At 41.2% G+C, this 20230-nt stretch overlaps 1 protein-coding gene across 3 annotated transcripts in view; it reads right to left on the bottom strand.

Moving 5' to 3' along the window:
* LTK (leukocyte receptor tyrosine kinase) overlaps positions 1 to 20230 on the bottom strand; it is a 103027-nt gene that overhangs the window by 40816 nt on the left and 41981 nt on the right. Inside the window, exons 2-9 of one of the 3 annotated variants that reach the window (XM_026095848.2) lie at positions 18068 to 18178; positions 14670 to 14825; positions 13796 to 14018; positions 6649 to 6788; positions 4567 to 4704; positions 3519 to 3671; positions 2204 to 2304; positions 826 to 992 (exon numbers count right to left, since the gene is read on the bottom strand). In XM_026095848.2, coding sequence (XP_025951633.2) covers positions 826 to 992; positions 2204 to 2304; positions 3519 to 3671; positions 4567 to 4704; positions 6649 to 6788; positions 13796 to 14018; positions 14670 to 14825; positions 18068 to 18178 — 1189 coding nt within the window. Of the gene's footprint in view, positions 1 to 825; positions 993 to 2203; positions 2305 to 3518; positions 3694 to 4566; positions 4705 to 6648; positions 6789 to 13795; positions 14019 to 14669; positions 14826 to 18067; positions 18179 to 20230 lie in introns of those variants that run through there. The other 2 variants (XM_064512616.1, XM_026095849.2) reach the window with 2 other exon arrangements.

Genomic DNA, 20230 nt, shown 5'->3' with positions numbered 1-20230 from the left:
TGTTAGATGCATTATGTGAGAGAGGTTCTCCCGAGGAAGAAACAAAAAGCAGAATGGAGCAATTGAAAAAATCACTTATGTGGTACAAAAAACCGCAGCTGCCAACACTGTTTACAGGGTTTGAGATCAACTGACACTAGGCAGGGGAGGAGAAACATCTGATTAAAAATAGATTCAGCTGAAATTCTTGGAATCTTCAATATTTGGCTTGTTTTAGAAAGCCAGTATTATCACTGTATTTTCACTTCCAAGATGGTGACGCACACTTTTCTGCAAGGCTGATTTGGGCCACTGTCTTTTGCTGAGAACGTTGTGTCAGTGACATGGCAATGAATGATCTCCAATTGCCCAGGCTGCACTGACATAGCCTGTAGCGTAGACAGATGTACTGGCTAAACTGTAGTTTTACCACAACCATTTATTTGACTCACATAGCTGTTTTCACTGTAGGACTACAAAGTGCAGCTTTGCTAGTATAGCCGTGTCCTTACTGGGAGCACTTTGCCATTGTGAGTATACTGGTTTCCTCCCACTCATAAAATGTTTCTACAGTAGACACTTGTTATTCCCAGTACCTAAACACTGAGCCTGCAAGTGCAGACACACAGTCTGGTCTTGTGCTGCCCTAAGCCAGGTATGTACATGAAGATGTGCACATGTGAAATAAGGCTTCCTCAGCAAGCTGAATTGCTGTGCTCCTGTAATTTTTTCATTAGAAATGGCACTTGAAGAAGGCAATAATAAAAGCAATACTTCACAATAAAGACATTAACAGTTTACTAGACATCCAGGAAAATCCCTGGATGCTGCCAGTGGGGGTCTCACCGGTTCTGGAGCACTGGCATTGGTAAAGTGATGAGAAACCAGTGGTCACTCCAGCTCCCTGCTCTTTCCCACATTTGCAAGGTGGTTGGGGCTCCCTTTGTCTCTTCCCTGACAGAGAAGGAGATGGTACCATTGTAGCTGCCAAAAACATGCACTGAGAACTGGACCTGTAATAGAGAAAGAACAGAAAAAGGAGAATATCTTCTGAAAAAAAGGGGGTGACACCCCCTTTTGGCAAGAGATCTCCCTCCCTGGGGATCTGAGACACCAAACCTTTGATGCTGGGTCAATCTGTTAAAACATACATGCAACTAGTTCCCCCAGTGTTTGTGCATAGCTCGTCACTGTTCCTAGTACAAAATTTTCTTGGTGGAGACCTGAATTGACATTCATGTTGGAGAGCTGATCTGCAGGCACTAATGACTATATCCATTGTGGCAGATGCCATCTGGGTGAGGGAGTGCCGGTTTCCTTTTTATGTCCTTAAGGAACAACAGGCAGTAAAGCAAGCTTTACTCAAGAACCTCTTTATCACTAAATGCTTCTGTTAGTCACACATTTTAGAAAAACAATACCAAACACATTCCTCCTCAGTGTTCTCACCAGCTTAAAGATTCATGGGAAAGAGCTTGAACCACAGCTCAAATCTCTTAAGGTTCCCATTGCAACCACCCAGGTCTACCTCTCAGTGACTACCCAGGCACTTTATAGGGTACAAAAGCACTCCAAGGGCACTAATTTTCCTAAGTGTTGTTGAGTGCAACATTATTTAACTCCAGCATCCCAGACTTCCTCTTATTCTTTAAAGAGATCTTGGCTGAAGACAGGATACATAATCTTACCATGCCTAGCTGCCTTCACCACTTGAAATTTCAGAAGAATGTGAGCAGAAGTTGAGGTTCATCTATTCATGGAAATTATAATGCCCCATTAACTTCATGCTCCTGTTCTCAGTGAAGTTCTCAAGTTTGTTAACTGCCACTAACCTATAGCAGAATTTAGGAACAAAAGTCTCAGCAGCAGGTATACTGAATAGATGAACAGCCTAGGTGGCCAACTCCATTTCATAGAAACCAAAGTCACCCCATATAGTCCAGGTGCTGGGTATCCTTCAGAGGAATGGTCAGTACAGTTAGGCTGGGGAATTTACCCTCATCTGTGAGTAGATCTGGGGCTCTTCCTTTCTCTTACTAGGGCAGCGCCTCATGTCTCCTTTCTGGTGTTCAACACTCAGCTAGCTGGGCTCTATCGTCAGCTTTTCTGCTTTGCAGTGTTTTGTACAGCATATAGAGGCACAGGGAGAATGGGCATATTATGCAGAGAGTGCCCACAGCCTGATGAACAGCTCCACAAAGATGCTAGGAGCAGAGTGATTTACCTGGTAGTCTTCAGTGGCAATACTGGCTGGCAAGCTAGTACTGTAAGCCTTGGCCATACCACTAGCTCGATTGCTGTCTGCTCGCAGGTAGAGGAAGTGTCCTGTGAACAAAAAAGTGAATCAGAAAAGACAAGATTCATGCTCATTCTGCCAACAAGAAATGTCTGTTGCTAGATGTTCACTTGCTGAACACATACATTGATTCATGAACACCTGATCACAGGAGAAATTTGTTAAAGGAATCCGTTTCATGTTTCCATTTTCTATATTTTCTTGAAATAATTTAACATCCTTGTGCTGAAGCACAATGTAAGTAGGAGGACATGGTGGAAACTACTTTAAGGCTTGACAGCAGATCTACCATTGAGGCAGGTAACTTGGATATAATAAATACTGAAGGAAGGTGGATTTTAGCAACATAAAAGCCAACATCCCAAACCCTTTCCTGAAACATTAGTGCACAAACCTCAGACATCACATCCAAATACAGGGGATCACAGCAATCTACAGTGAGTGCCCTCTTCAGCCATAATTCTTACACCATAAACATTAAAAATAGATCAATCAGACAAATTGTGGGCTGGAAGAGCTTATCTGTAGTCTTTGTTCCCAGGAAGTTTATACAAGTTCTCAAGACACAAAAAGGACACTCACATATGGACACCCTTCATTTCAACAGGGAACTGTGAGCCAAGACCCATCTGTGCTGAACATTTCTGACTTTAAGGCTATACATCAAAGGGTTTAGCCTCCCTCTTTCTTATCTACCAAGTATTATGGGAATTGAATCTGACTCTTTATTGCAGTTTCCTGTGACACAAAATGTGCATGAACACTTGGTCTCAGGATATACTTATGTATGATACTCTTCCTAACCTTTGAACCCACTGGCAGAGTCTGGCAGAGGTCTCCAAAAGATACATGCTTCCACAAGCTGCTTGGTTCTGTTGGGCAATTTCCACTTTCTGATGCAGCAACTGTCATGCTGCTGCTGAAGCACTCTACAGTTGCATAGCTCATAAGAGGCAGACAGAGGGAAGAGGTATATACAGAAGGGAATTCATAATGTAATTCTTTTTAAAAGTGAAGACAAATCCTAGTCTCCTTCAATTTTGTGTTAACTTTGCTGCTGTTTTGACTCATGATCAAAAGTTAGCTTTGTCCACATTTAAAAATTGTTCCAGATAACACTGATACTAAAGTTGACTTGGCAATGGAGATGCCGAGAACTTTAAATCAATTTTAAAAGCTAGGACTGAGGCTATTATATATACACATATGCACACACAGTGAGAGAGAACTACGAGAAACCTACCTCCAGTGGCTTGCAAGGCAGACCCTATAAATGGGGCTTCTTGAATCACTTTGGTAAAGCCCCTAATAGACCAGGTGGATGCTGCGGTACCATTCAGTGTCCAGCCACAAGGACCTTCTTCAAAAGAGCAATGTGAGCCCTCTGGGAGACTGTCTGCAAGGGACAACATGAAAAACTAAGGAAAAAGAAGAAACCTGGTTATGGAAGAAAACAAACAGCAGCAAAAGTCAAAAGTCATTGTGGTTCCCTAAGTTACACAACTTATGCCACACAGTCTTTCAATGACAAAATATTATCTGGTCTCATTTGTTTATTTCCATGGAGTCACCATCAAAAAGTCAACACTATTTGCATGTGGAAATATTAGAAACCTTGCAGTTCTGTCCTACTCTAGATACTGAAGAACACTTCCCACAATCTCAAGAGTAGTAAATCACTGTCATACATTTGTAAAGGCCACTGCTGTACGTGAAATTGCAGATACCATAAGGGTTTCTATGTGCAGCTAAAAGGTTGACTATTGACAAATTATTTTACATCTCTGCCACTGTACTTGCAACAAAGCTAAAAGATGCTTCTTAGCACCACTTCTGCTTAATCAGGAGATTTTTCCATCATGATATGCAACATGAGCTCAGAACTGGGATCTTGGAAGGACAGATTGATGACTGATCATGTTGGAGGTGGCACTAGAATGATGATCAGTGCCTTCTCCTGCTGGCAGGTTCAGCAGGAATTCCTCAGCCACCTGCAGATGTATAAATAAGGTTTTGCCTTTCTCTGAAAGGGCAGTAAATAAGAAAGGCAAGCCACTGAGCTCAGTACTGCATTATTAAAAAAAACAAAAGCCCCAAATCCATATTATCCTATAGAGGGTGAATTTTCAAAGAGAATCTTGATACCCAATTTACACACACAGGCTAAATCAATTCAGGAGGCAAAAAACTGAATTCATCTAGAGATGGAATCAATTTAACTTATTTTTCATTCTAAATTAATTCTCCTGACGGGATGAATATTCCCATGAAGTGGCATGCCACATACTCACCACACCTCACCCCTTCCTGCTCTTTGGCAGGGCAGTCACTGATGAATTCACAGATTTGCAAGTGGCTGACACAGCCTTCAAGAAGGCAGGGGAAGGTGGAGCCTTTGTTATATACAGAAAGATCTTGGTTTTCTTTATCTAAAGGGAAAAAACAGAAAAAAGCCCAGAGGTGAGGAGACAGAATGTCTAAAGCAGGGTTTTGGGTGGGATGAATCTTCAGCCTTCACGTGTAAGACCTCAGAAAGTATTCCCGGAGTAGTAAGTGATCCTTACCTTGACTATTTACCATGAAGGTTTCTCTCCAGCATGAGGTTCCTGCGAATCGCCTCAGCTTTCATGGAGACCAAATTTATTGCCCATTTCTTTCTCTGACCCACTGTTCTCTGCTGCCTTTGTGCTGTCTTTACATAATCAGCTTTTTCTTGGCTGAGAACTCTACAGTTTCCTACCATGGTATGCTCTTCAGTTCTGCACATGTGACTGTGCATCTATCAGGCAGCTAGGGCATGTTGCATGACACTGCTGCAGGCGGCAGAGACACTCCCTTAGTTCTGGTCCCAACAGACACACTGTTATGCCCTATTGAGAGTCAGGGATAACTAATACTATGCTGCTGGCGTATTTCTATCTTGCCTCTGTGGAATTGAGCCCATTAAATGTGCTGCTTCCTCTGCAGGCTGGCTTACTGTGCAGGAACTTCACTTATGCACCCTTATTAGTCTAGTCAGCTGTACTCCAGGAGCATTTGACTTTACTGCACAGGTACTCAGCAACTGGTTTGTGCACAGTTTATAAGTCTGATATTTCCTGAAATCATCACTCCTAATGGACCCAGCCTGTTCTGTGGATCTGTGTGTGTAGAGTGAACATGCCTAGGACTTCTAGATCTGAGCCCCATCAGCAGATCTCTGCACAGAAGTTCCACTGAGACTGTTGCTGCTCTGGAAAAACGCACAAATTAGGTGACCAATTCCAGAAGGAAAAGAAAAGGACATATCTGCAGAAATCCAGGTACCTGGTCTAAGACAGTATTTCTCCATGGCATTGTGTTGTGCTGCATACATGCATCAGCTTATTTAGGGACAGTTTGGGAGCAGTTAGAATAGCATTTCAAGCTGTATGCAAGCCCTCAAAAACTCTGTGACTGTCAAAAACATTGCATTAAAAATATACCATCTGTTAAAAAGATTAATGACTACAAAGAATTAAATCTCTAATATGATCAAAAATGGTCTCATGATACATTATAAAACAGTTCTGTGAAACCAGTATTCTCTTGGATATATTTACATTTAAAGCTTTTCTACACCGTCTGCAAAACAGAAGCAACAGCATTATATTAATGTATGAAAACCAGGAAGTGAAGATGATTATGTCTTTAACCTGCAGGCTGTCTGTGTCAACAGACTTCCAAGAAGTCTAAATGACATCAGCAGGGTTCCGCACAGGTAATGAGGACCATTTGCATGACACTGGCAACAGGGCTGTAAATGCCAGGTAAAACTGAGCATTTCCAAGCTAAGCACTCAGTACTTTGGTGAAAATAATTACATTCTAATTACTCTCATTTTAGACAGAAGTTCTCAGCCTGGCAGTAACAAGCAGAGCCCATAGAGTACAGACCAATGTTTCTTTTATTTATAGATTTGGACCAGGTAACCACAGTACAGAAAATGCTTTGGTGACACTGGGAAGGATTTTGTTATTACTTAAGAAAGAAAAACATTAAAATAATCTAGACAAATACTCTTCTCCATCCCTGTTGCTGGATGCACTGTAAACTCTGTTGTTTTCTCATCCAAAAATTATGCAAAGCAAATCTGAAAAGCAGAGTGGATTACTGATATCAATTTTATAATTCTGAACTTCAACCCTGCCTTCACAGCATATGTGCCTACATTTGCATACATAAAACACATGCAAATATGACCCTTGATAGGTAAAGCACTGCCAGAAACCCTGAGGATAATTCAGCTATTATTTATCTCCCATCCCAGATCACAGTCATCAATTTTGGTGAAGATGATGCTCACTTTTTTGACTGCATTTGGTTATTCCAAACCTGACTAAGTTGGAACATACCACGAAAGCAACTCCTGAGCTGCAAGGAGCCCACTGCCAGTAGTCCAGCCTCTTGTGGTCCACAGTTTGAATACAGCAAGGTGATTTTAAAAGGTCTTTCTATTCGGCCAATCTGGGCCATCAGTGATTTCCATTTCACCCTAGAAGACAACAAAGAGCTATCAGACATGTGCAGAGCACACTGGAGTCCATGGAGTCCCCGGGTTAAAGATTCTGCACTGTATCAAACAGAAGTGATAGCATTCATATGGGGATAGGCTGATGAATGTAAGCTCCAGCATAACAAACAGTTGTTCACAGAAAACAAGTGATGTTCAGCCCGACAATGTTCATATGGAGTTTTCTCTGCTGCCAATCCAATTTCTGCTCCTGATGATGAAAACATCCAATCATTCCCAAGAATTCTCAAGTCAAAATGGTGCTGAAATTATCACCAGTTTTGAACAACCTCCTTGCTCACAATATGTGCCTTCCACATGTATGGTTGTGTTCTGTTTGCTCATGCAAGTACAGATCAACCAAGCAGCAGCCCAAACCTCTACCTTCTCAAGCAAACACTGATGTATTATGTTCTGGAAGCAGCAGCCAGTAAACATATGGCCACAAAGGTTTCTTGGCTGCGTGAACTCCGAGAACCCTTTTCTGTACATTCTCAGTCTAATCTCCTAGTTTAAAAAGGAAATATGCACCCACAAAGCAAGGGGAATAAGAGAATTGGTGTTCCAGAAAACACAGATTGCTCTGGGAATTTACATTTCCCCATAGAACAAATGCGATAACCCCTAGAGAGCAATGGTTTTTAAACTGTGCAACACTTGTGGCAGTTCAGAGAAAGACAGATGGCCCCATGCACTCTAATTTTAAAGACAGTTAGGCATCAAAAGCTATAGAGAAATACCAAATAGGAATTCTCAAAGCACCTCACTCAAATTGGTCTGATGGGAGTCAGAGTATCCAGGTGTCATTAAAAAAAACCCCACAGGATTACTAACAATATTTTTTTAAAACTGTCCTTCCATCTCATATTAACAGGACAATAAAAGACAGCTGAAAGTGTATGTGATTATCTTGTAAGGGGGGGTTGTACGATGGATAGGAACAGAGGAATCCCTGTTCTGAGCTCTCTTCTGAAAAGGATGCCAGACAGAGATAAATTTGTCTGAATCCCATACATTGCTGATGTTGCTGCTGACACCTTGGACAATTGACTTTAAGCCAATGCCAGTGGGGTGAGAAGGAGACAGTAGCTGCTGGCACGAGGCCAGGCCACAGTGTCAAGATGTGTTGCTATGGCTCTGCTCCTAGTAGTACTTTTTCATTTGGGAAATGCCTTCAGCTGCCATGCAATGACCATATTTTCTTCTCCAACACCACAAACAGATCAGAAGGCGACTCCTGGAGGACAAACGAATGTCCACTGGACACGATGTGAAAACCACAGACCACCTAATCTGCAACCTGCCAAAAAAACAAAAGTAACCTGGATTGTTTATCACCTTCTCCACTTTTGCTTGCCCTCGATTATCCACCTAATTCATTCTTCCTGCCACAAACCAACCATATTCCCTTTTCTGGTGAGAGTTTGTTACTATCAGTTCCCATATCCTCCCCTCATCTTCCACTTTCAGTCTTACACACATGCACAAAAACCCACAGATACCATAAACTCAACTGAAGTTGAGCCATCTCTTATCAAGATGATCCTATTTCTCATGCTTCCTGTCCCATCATATCATATTCAATCTTTCAGTATAATTTAATTCAGCTTCAGAAATCTCCAGCCCTGAACCACAACTGCATCATCTCCACTATGCACAAAGCAGAATGACTGCTTTACTTCCATTTTGTATGTCAGCGCAGCTTCAGGAATCTCCAGCACTGAGACACTTATAAACACTCTTTCTGCCCTGCTGTGGCACAGCATCCAAGAGCATTCAGCACTGACCCACGGCCCACACACCTCCGCTACATTACTCAGCTTTGCATCCTGTTGGCCATAAAAATCAACAGGCCTTAATCAAATTGGTTCAATGGGCCACTGAGGATATGGACAGCCTTTAAATCTTTCGAATCTACCTATTAAGCATACTAGATCTTCCAAGTACTGAGACATAGTTCTACTACCTCCACCAAGCTACAGCCTACCCCCCAGATGAGATGTCACTGCATCACCAACGTTATCACACCCCTGAGGGCAGAAACCTTTGGCACTCAGCCTCCGGTTCACAACCTCTGTTAGATTTTATGGTAGTGACTAAAGTGATTACTGCCTCACAGTGGAAACAACGACCTGTTTAGCTGCTTCACCTTAATCCTACATGGTTTATGAGCCAGATACTTTGGATGTTTCAGTTTAAAGCCCAGTATATCAAAATAAATGAAAACCACTGGCAGTCTAAGTCCATATACCAACCTCTGAAATGTCACAACTGAGAAAGAGACATACTGTCCATTATGCTACCTCTGCTGGGAGAACTGTGGCTTCTGGTAGAAGTGTATGGCCAATATCTTAAACCACCACATGTGCAAACTGGCAGCTCTTTAGCTCTTTTGAGTCAGAGCCCTTAGGTCCCATGAAACATTGCAGTACTGCACTGAAGGATCTCTAATATTGAAATTTGACTCCATTCATACCACCACAGGAAAATTTGGCAAGCATCCAGAGTCCACAAAAATGACAAGTAACTTTGCATGACATACAGTACTTTGGTGTACAGATTCTCATAACCAGCCAGGTATTTCCTCTCACAGACACCCTCCAAACTAAGACCCAACTGCAGCAAGATTTCTAATGCTGTAAATAATGCACCCTCTTTGCTTGTTCCCAGTATCCAAACAGAGGCTAGTCAGAGCCAATTTAATTTTCTTAATGGAATCAGGAACGAAGCCCATTGTCGATCTAGCAGAAGATGGATCATTGTTGGAGGCTTTCAGATAAGCATGGCTTGGCAATACCTTTACTATTGATTTTATGCCAAGTCAGATCTCAATTAACGAGGTAATATTACTCTTCTAAATTCAGATGTTAAAACTGCTCTGTATGTATGATGAAGCTGCCAGAGTCTGACAGCATTATGAGAAATTTGTAAGGATAGAAAGGAGTTGCAAGCAACCTGATGCTTAATGCAAAAGAATTCAAGATTCACTGTTTAAACCTGTGATTTTAACTTTTGATTTTTATTTTCAGCGTTAGCCTCTCAATCTCCTCTGCTAAACAAAAGCCTTCCCCCCTCCTTACCAATCTTTTCCATGCAATGCCTTTCCATCTCTAACAAAGGGAAGTGATTATGAATTTGAAGAAAGACTATTTTAAGATCAACAACAATTTCTTCATTAAGAGTGATGAGTTTAATAAAACGGAACAGGAAAATTGAAAATTTTTCTGAGTTAGGGGGACTCACTACACAGATTATTGCAGAAAGGTATGTTAAATGATTGTAGGCTCAGTTAGTGAATGTACAGATTATAAGAGATTACTTTTTATATGTATAAAAAGTTGTTTGCTCCAAGTTTTCACAAGCATGCAGTTCTAGCCTCTGGACATAAAAAGAAATAGACTAGAGAGCAGAACTATGCCTCCCCCTCTCGCCCTCACCAACCAGTTAGAAAGTCAAGATCTTTCTTCCTATGTCCAGCGCATGATTGGGTACAGTTTTGACAGAAGCATGAGGGGCAGTAATTCATAATCCCAGATTAGCATTCAAAATGCTAGTCTTATACAACAGCTAGACAGCTTCTCCTTTTCTAGCTACATTTTTCAATCAAAGTAGCTGTGCTCTTTGTTGTCAGTACGCATTAGGCATTTTCTGAGGACGCTTACCAGACCACTGTTTTTCAAAGGCTTATGTACTAGGACACCTGATTTATTAATCTCAAACAACTTTAAGTCTTTTTAGATGTTCAGATCTGCTATATGGCAAAACATCCATGTATGATCCATAGCAGAACTTAAATAACTCTTGTTTATTGTGGACAATAACAACCAGATTTGATAGCAGAGAGGAAGTCTCAAAGATGGTAAGTTTCTACAAGTCTCTCGGAAGCTGGCAGGGCATTTTAACGCACTCCCGCCCCTCCCCAAGGGGAAGACAGGAAAAATTAAGCAATAATCTTTTTGTATATAGTTGGCTAAGCAATCACCCATCCACGAACTTAGCCTTGAACTTGTTGCTTTTTGGCTGAGACCACCATGGCCAATGTCTTATATTTCAGAAGGAAAACTGAGCACAATAAACCTGGCTTATTGAGCACCCCTTTGCCACTGAAGGGGCAAAGATTATCTCTGCCCCAAGTGATGCTTTTTCATTTTCATTGGAGTGTGTGCATTTACAGTTGTAAGGACAAAACTCCTTCCTAAAATAACTGTGGCCAACAACAAACACAAGTATATGAAACCACTGAGAATCAAAGCACACAGGACTTGGAAGAATTTTGAGCTGTGACTGCTTTTGGTTCTGTGTGTTAAAGAGGGAAAAAGGTGGGATAAGCAAAATAGTCAGAGACAACAGACATAGCCTGAACAAGCATCATAAGTGTAACCCTGAAAAACTGAAGATAGCTTTCTGAGCCAAGCACCAGATGAAAAGGGGTTGAACTTTCTAGCAAAGCTACAGGCTGTTGATGTTTGATCCCTCTGAGATCATGGGAAACATAATTTTATATATATTTGTAAATATACAGAATTCCGAACATCTCACTCCCTCAGCAGTTCTCTCTCTAATGGTAGTAACTCCGAGTATTCACACTGGGGGGGGTATATAATAACAATAAAATAGTATGTGCTTGCCCTACTTGTCTGGAGGACTCAGTGCCTGGAGGTTCAGCTATTTCTGTCTTTGTGTGTGTCTAAAGTGCATGCATGAGAAAATGAGTGGCAGCTTCAATACCACAGATTTGATGATAAATCCTAGCTGTGATGTAGACAAGAGAGTAGCTTTCTCTCATGACACACATCTAAGCTTTTGGAAACTGTGTGGTTGATGGATCCTGAAGGATGAAACAAGATCAGGAGAAGATCTCTAGGACCAGAAAGAGGAGAGTTCACTGAAGTGGTCTGGTGCAGCTGGATTTTACGATGAAATATAGCTTGAGTTTGGGATTAAGGGGTGGCAGAAGGGACTGAAGCAGGATTTTCTAGAGTGCCCAATTATCTGAAAAAGTGACACTTAAGCTTTTCTCTGTACCCAAGTATCTACTCTGACCTCAAGACAATCCCTTCACAGTGATCATCAGAGATTAAACTATGTACTACACATAGGCATCCATCTCAAGTTCATTTGCTTGTTGTCCTCCTTGTTTCAATCCTAATTTTGCAGCACTTTGGTTAACACACAAAAGCTTGTAGAACTCCCACTCCATCTGGAAAGCCACTTGGAAAGCTGGAATGCTTCACAATAGTCTCTGTTCTTGGCAACCAGAATTGTTAAAATCTTAATCAGGGGAGAATGTTCATCTTCGATCATCTGCCTAGTAGGAATCAGCTCAATCACTGTGAAAACATAAATTTTGTTCTGCCCACGCACTCAGATTTTCCTGGAATTGTGCAGCGATTTTAAAAAACCTTTCCTGTAAAAGAGTGTGTGTGTGGGGGGGAAGACTATTTGACCTGTAGGAGTTCCTAACTCTATTCTGTCTTTATTCCTGCCTCTCCTTTCTATCTTGATTTAAAACAGGACACGGTCACCTTCCATCTTTAAGTCCTTAAAACTAAAGCCTCTGGGCTTATCAGTGCTTCATTTTGCTCACTAAGAAAAAGTAATACCAATGTCTATGCTGACTTCCAGTGGAGCTAAATCCATTCTAATATACGTAAATGCCACCATGTTTAAAGAGAGATGATGATCTTAATTTCATGTAGAACTGTTTTACAGTGCTCAAATAAGCCACTAAACAACATCTATGATTCATTGTAGAGACACTGCAGTGACGGTGCTGCCTGTTCTGGGCAGGTAGGTACATCAGAAGGGTATTATACAAGACAATACATGGTATCGGAGCTGTGACTTTAGCTGCTTATGCCAGCAGAGGCTGGTCAAATACTAAAAGCAGCAAGGTTATAGGTATGAGAAGGATATTGGAAATTGACCCCAGAAAAGGGATCAAGATTCCTTATGAAATTGGCAAGAAGAAGGGAGAAAGAGTAGCCAGGAAGGAAGTGAGCAACAGCTAAAAGCAGGAGAGAGAGGGATCTGAAAGGAAATAAGTAAGTTGTTGTAGTCAAACTCTGCTGTCTTTGGCTGACGAGTCTTGGCTACACATCTCCATGGCAGCCTGAGGAGTGCCAAGGAATTCAAAGAAAACAAGAACTGGGATCTGTTGCTTAAATTCTCCATGGGAATCAGTCAGGTGATGGAAACAAAAAGCCCTGTTGTGTGCCTGACACAGGTTCCTGCAAGGCAGATTGCTGCAAAGGAAAAACAAGCACACAGAAAATGGCAAAAGAAAAGAAGGTGCCATGTGGATTTTTCTCCTTCTTTTTCTGTTGTAAGTCATTTCCTTTGCTGTTTCCCTCCTCACTGCCTTCTGCTACATGCAGAAATGAGAAAGTGAAACATAGGGGTGATCAGAGAGAAGAAAACGCAGGACAGATCTAGGGTTGCTGCGGTTTTGTTTTTTGTCTTTCCTTCTTCCTGCCTCTAGCCTCTGTTCGTCCCCTCCCTGAACTCTGCAAATGAACCAAAAGTGAATGTTCCTGAACTTTGTAGACATTAGGAGGAAGAGATTCACAAGAGGTAAAATTAACCCTACCTCAAAATGAGAAATGGGACCCTTGTAATCTGACAGTACCCATTGAATACTTAGAGCAATCAGTCATTTGCCAAGGCAGTCTTTGGCCTGAGTGCATTTTAGACCTATAATCCTCGCATCAGTGAGAAAGTCAATCGCTCTTGACCCTGTCTAATCTGAGGGAAGAAGAATGGCTCCTAATCAAGTGTGTTCTTTGTGAAGGGGATACACAAACCCCAAGTCTGCTATAGACCTCCTGTTAGGGAGCTGCATATTTTGGTTCTGACAGTCCTACCTTCTTTTTCTGGTGTAATTGAAGCAATGATCTCAAGAACGGAGAAGATATGGATAAACAGTGGCCTGAAGGGACTCCACCCTACCCTGCAGTTCCAACTAAACAGCTGCAAATTGATTGTCTTACCCGGCATCCTCCTCACGGCCAACTCTCAGAGGAATTATTATATTTCTGTTTGTCTCCACATGTCTGATTTCAACTGTGAACCTCTGGAGGAGAGGAACAGCATCCTGTGAATATATGGCCAGTTCCAGCAAGCAAGAGTCCAAGCTCCCAGGCAGGACAGGGCTATGCAGGCTGAACTCGCATCTGTCTGGGAGCCTACTGATGTTCAGGAGGAAAATGTCCCCTGTGAGAGAGAGAGGAAAAAAAAAAAAACAGAGAGAGAGAGAGAGGATGGAAGAGAGATTATAAGAAGAAAATGGATAGGATTGGGTTGAGGAAAGAAATCATGAGAAGAAATGAGAGGTACATGCACAAAAAAGTAAAAATAAGAGAAAGAAGAGAAAAGAGAATAAAGTAAAAAGGAATTAAGACATGATGAGTGATAGAAGGAATAAAGAGAGAAAAAACAAAACAAAGCAGAGTGAAGGCACATCCAGCAAAACAAAAGCCAAAGACTGCAAATCAGACATCAAACATGAAGCTCCAGCCCTCTCTTGTAAAGGATCGAGTTTCCTAAGAAATATCCAGTCTCTGCAGGCAAAAGTAGCTTATGCTAAAGTAGATACAAAAGAAGTATATAAAGGGTCTGGCTGTATGTGTGGTACATACACGCACAACCCAGGTAGTACCCACACAGAACATATGCATTAAATGGTTCTTAGTGACTGATTCTCTTGGGCACAGACACTGCACCGACAGGTCACGTACCAGAACCGGCATATGGCAGTATTGTCACTGACAGACAACCGACACCCATTGCCACCCCCCCAGGGCTATTACAGGTGCTGGGGAAAGCAAATGTCCTTTCCAGGGAGGGAGCCATAATTCTGCCTACCTTCAACGTCTCCGCTAGAGGAGCTGTTCTCCAGAAGCAACTGCTGCCTCTCCTGAGACACCAGGACACCAACTGAAGATAACACCCAGTCCGGTTTTCCAAAATCATCTGTAGACATCACCCAGGAGCAGCTTGAGCCGATGATGCATGAGGTTTCTGTTACGAGAAACCAAAGGTTTCATTGGGTGCAGCCTTCCCCAGTTCAAAGATGGGGGTCAGACTGGGACATGAATGAGCAGATTTACAGTGCATGGGGCCAACTCTTCAAAAAAATGGAAGAGCTGAAAGGAAAAAAGAAAGTTTGTCTCGTGCAATAACAGAGACTCTCACTCAGGCTGGTGAAGGAACATTCAGAAGGAAAAATAACCCTGCAAAATCTTAGCAGGTGTAAATCAGCATCCTCCTACCAGTGCTACGTGAATTTTATCAGTGGAAGATCTGGCCCACATGTACACAAAATCCTGAATAACTCCCAGTGCAGCAATGGTATCGAAACTGTATGGATTTAGCATTTTGGCAGAGAGGAAAAAGGGAAACTCTGAGGTTAACCCTCTCTTACCAATAGGAAGAGCTCAAAAGGGTCTCAAGCAGAACAACTGAGCAAGGCAAGCTTTATTTATTTATTTTTATTTTTTTAAACAGTTTTGGTCTCCTCCAGCAGAACAGAAAAGAACGCCCTCCTATCAAACTGCGGAGTCCATTCGCAGCACAGAGAACACTAGATCATCCTGGGCAAAATTTTTTTTTATAATCAGCATATTATGAACCAGACAGAAAGTGATTCACTGTTCTCTCATCAATCTAATATAAGCTCCCTGAAGGAATATTAGCTGCACAAAGCTCTCCCACACAGAATAGGGCTGAATACATATGGTAGGCTGATATTAACTTGTGTGATATTTATTTTCAGTAGTAATAATAATATCGCAGTAATAACTGGAGGACCCCCAGGCCATAGGCAGAAATAGTAAGAGACTAAACATTCATAGCTGCGATCCTGACATTCAGAGGGTATTCAGACCTTGCAAACTTGAATGACACAATATTTTCCCTTTGGTAGAGAACAGGTCTAAGGAATAGAGTTAAGGTCAGTGATATAACAAGGACAGGTAGCCACACAGGCAACACAGGTAGGGCAGAATTCAAAACATAAAAACCTCCAGGAGATTGGCCATACTTCAACCAAGCTTCTGGTGAAAACTGTAATGGAAGTTCCCTTTTAGTCAAGCAGAAAAACATGCCTTTTCAGTGTTGTGGATAAGTTTTCCCAATTTTTGAAGTTAATTGTAACTACATTTTTAAAAAACATCACTCAGTGTGCAGAGGTAAGAGAAACACAGGACGTTGTGGGGTTGCATATCACTGGGGCTTGGGACAGGCTGTGACTCTGGCCCGAACACACATCCTCTTCCAGTTGCAGCTGTACAGCATCACCTGCTCATCGCTGGAGGTTATTGCCTCTTTCACCCTACCAGCTGAGCCATCACCTCAATAGTTTTCCCAGACCCTCTCATCAGACTGACACAGGGTAGCAAATGGGCTCAGCCCATCATTTTTAAACAGAAACCACAAGCAGCTGCACTGGCAAATTGGGGGTGGGGGTGCACAATGGCAGTTTCCAGCAGGGCATAGGAAGGAGGACAAGAGCAATTCCCTCGGCTCAGCTGGATCTAGGGAAAGATGTCCATGCACAGCCTCAGGCTATGGTTTGATGATCCAGTAAAGCAGCTCTAGGGTTCTCAATAGTAGATCAAAAACTCCATGGCGATATGAGACAAAGCAGAAAAGCAGAGACCTAAAATAGGCCTGTTGTGCTGTTTCAAATTCTTTAAAGTTTGACAGGTTAACTCAGTACCCACAGACTTACTGTCAATAGTAATAATATTTATATCAGGTAAAATCTAGTTGGTCATAAAACTCAGAAAGGAACTACTCTCATGACAGTATAAGAAAGCAAAGTGAGAGCTTGGGAAAGAAAAAATTCCTTTCCTTTTTTAAATAGAGGTTTACTTGAAACCAATATTTATGACAAAGTTATTTCATAAGTCGTACTGACACCTCCACTTGCAGTAGAAAAAAATATAGCAATGCAGACTTAATCCTTGGAATGTGCCTCACACAACAAAGCACTACACACTGTACTGCTTTGTTACTCAGCTCAGATAAGTGGACAGAGTGTTCTCCTTCAAAAGCACCTAATTCCTATACTCTCCAGGCTGTATAAAGCCACCCTGCTGCAACCTAAGGCCTTAGAGGGTCTGAATGCCTGAAAGAAGAGTATAAAATACAGCAGGGAAGCTGTTGACATCTGGTGAGAAAAAAAAAAGCCTCTGAGCTTTCTGGCAATGGATCATTTGCATTGTGTTGCAAAGGAAAGATCCATCGACAAGAAGCTGCTGTTTAGTGCAAATCATGGAAAAGAACAGAGTAAACTCACGTGGTCACGATATAAGAGAATGCTGAAAGTTGCAAGCTCTAATACTATTGTGTACACCTAACTAACAGATGCTTCATATCCAGTTTTGCTTCACCAGTGAACCCGAGGAACTTCAATGGCAGGTCCCCGAAAGGCAAAATGTGACAGAAGTGAAAAGAAAAATGTAAAATAGAAGGAAAAATCCCTCTACTACTCCAATCAACAAAGGAGTTACCTCCAAATGTTACAAAAATGCTCTGAAGAAGCTCAGATTTGAAGAGATCTCAGAAACATTTGCAGGACATGTCAGAAAGGAAGGTCACATTTTCAAGAACTGGATGCCATCTGCAAGATAGTACTATGAGGAATTTCTGCCCGGCAAGGCCAGCTCAGCTTGCCACCTCTTGTGGTGAAAGGCTATGCCTTTTCTAGCGTGCACAGCCACTTCCTTCACTAAATGCCAGGAGTCGCTTCATGTTCCAAGTTTCCACACCAAAATGATGGATGGCAACCAGCTCATTTATCTTAGGCCTTTATAAAGTTTGGCATTTGTTCAATCTATCCTGGCACCACAGTAAGATCCTTCTTATCTGGCAAGGAGTTTGTCCAGCTCATTGGGCTTTTATAATGCCTAGAAAAAGAAAATTCCATTTGAAAATAACTTCAGTAGCTTATTTTGTATTTGCTGGAAAGCAGCCCCATTAATTAGCTTTTGCTTCAAGAACTCCCCATACCCAAATCTGCTTGTTTTCACTGTGCTGATGGAGAAGTGTTTCTTTTCTTTTTCTTTTTTTTTCTTAAATAAGAAAGTGAGGCATTCCCTTAAGGTTACACCAGCTTTTCTGAGCCTTCGCTCCATCTCCAGTCAGAAACCCAGGGGCGTGGCTTCCTCGTTAAGGGTGCTTGTGACTACCAGCATCTCTGCTCCTCCTAGACTCTGAAGTAGAAATAAGGACGATTTAAGGAAGAGGACTGGTGGTACCTGTCCTAGATGGCTGATCTGATGACACCATCCCATTTCTTATCGGAGAGAGCTCATTAAGTGGATCTGGTGAAGAAGAGTTTTCCTCATGTGATCCAGAGCAGGAAACAACTATAACAAAACAAAAACCACAGGGAAGAGCTTAACGTTTCTGTAGAAAACTCTGCTCCTATATTGTTAAACATCAACATTTATTTATCAAAGCCCATGTTACATTGTACCTGCCTCATTACAGAGTACCAACATAGCATTCTCCCAAGGATGTTTCAAAATAGCCCTACTAATTCCCAGAAACTGATGAATACAACAAAATATTTTACTGACTAATGTTTTCTTTACCGTGCTTTATTCACTCCCATTTTTGTCATCATATAACCCCTAAAGAGACTCTGTATATTACAGTTATATGATGCTGTAGCAATGGTACCTCTAAACTGTAGGCACATAGCTGCCTGTCAACACCACACCTTTTATTCTAGAAATATGTGCATGTAAGGGAGAAATATGCAACTTTGGAGCTTGCTGCATGCAAAGAAGGGGGATGGTCTAACTGACTACTTCTTCCAAAGTCACAAATAAATGCTCTTTGGGGTTCACATCCTAAGACTGACTGCTCTAAAGCATTACAAGAAGAGTTCAACTGTAAAATGCATGTTATCTGTAGAATGCAGGACACGGATTTATAAACAGTTTTTGGGAAGACCTGCATAACTTGCTGTCATCTTCACCACACATGGACATCTGAATGCCCCATCCAAAATGAACATTAATAAAACCTTTGCACCACTCCACACACTCAGAGAACAGATTTCTGCCTTACTGGCATGAAGGCTGGGATCTTGAAAGGAACCAGGTAACTTTCTTGCATGTGATATCTAGTAATATGTAGTCTCTTCAATACCTTTATTATTAATCCTCCTACACTGCACCTATCTCAGGATAGAGATATCCTGAGTCATATATCTATAAAAAAGTCCTTCATCAGTAACTGATATACTTGATAATAATCATGATGTTGATACATACACATTTGTGTGTTTTTATTCAGATCAAATCTTGGAAAGAGTCATGTGGTAAAGTTTGGTTGTGCTGGAAAAAAGACCAAAATCTCAGAAAATATCAAAGATCATAGGAATTATTTTCCACTTAATTTTCCCCATGAATCAATGTGAATATTAAATCCAGCATGCTAAGATCAGCTAGTTTTAAACTGAGATGTTCTTCTGGATCAGACTCTTGTTATTCAAAGCAAAACGAATTTACAAAAAATATTATTCATTGTGATATTTCTGACAATTAAATATTCAGTACCTCCTGATTTGTCTTTGGAACAATTCATACCAACAATAGCATTCTTTTTTATTTTATTTTGTGCATGTAAAAATATGTAAGTCCCAAAATGAGCATGCAGTAACCATTATTCAAGATCCTCCCTAGTCTTTTGTTTTCTAGAATCATAAGCAAGTTGACCAGAACAAACATATTACTTGTTTTCAAAAAGTGTTCAAACACAGAAAGATACAAAATGAGTTGCTTTCAAACCTCAGTTGTGTGGATTATAAATCTGGCCTTATAAAAACATGACATATCAGAGGAGACTGGAATCCTACCTGAGGAAACTCACATGAACTGTGGTTGAGACAAAGAATGTACATACATGTCATTGATCAGAGATAAGATATTCTCAACAGAACTAATTTGAACAGTGATATTATGAAAACATACAGAAGGATTTGGAAATAAACAAAATCAGAAACCTCAAACATATGTTCAGCTTTCTCAAACTTACCACTGCTTTTGCAGACTACTACAACCATTTGCATTTTACTGTTTTTGAAAACATGCATCACATGGTGAACAAAATACTATGAAATATTTCATACCATGAGAAAGCTATATCCTTTCAACCTTTTTATAGTACTAAGACAGCCTTCAGTTTTCATGGGGTACCAAGGAAAGGGTAACTTTAGATCAGAACAGCTATCAAACTGCAGCAGATACATGCCGTACTGGTGCTACACCTGGAATGTCTACAGGCTAGCTGTCAAACACTATACTTTTGGGAGAGGTCTGTGTTTAAAGTATGTAAGGACTTTAATGTCTGAAAAACTGATTCTGTACCGTATGTAAGGGATTACACTGAGACTGGTCTATTAAGTAAGT

The sequence above is a fragment of the Dromaius novaehollandiae genome, chromosome 5 (genome assembly GCF_036370855.1).
Source record: "Dromaius novaehollandiae isolate bDroNov1 chromosome 5, bDroNov1.hap1, whole genome shotgun sequence".
Classification (NCBI taxonomy): Eukaryota; Metazoa; Chordata; class Aves; order Casuariiformes; family Dromaiidae; genus Dromaius; species Dromaius novaehollandiae.
This window is presented reverse-complemented; position numbering and strand designations above follow the sequence as displayed.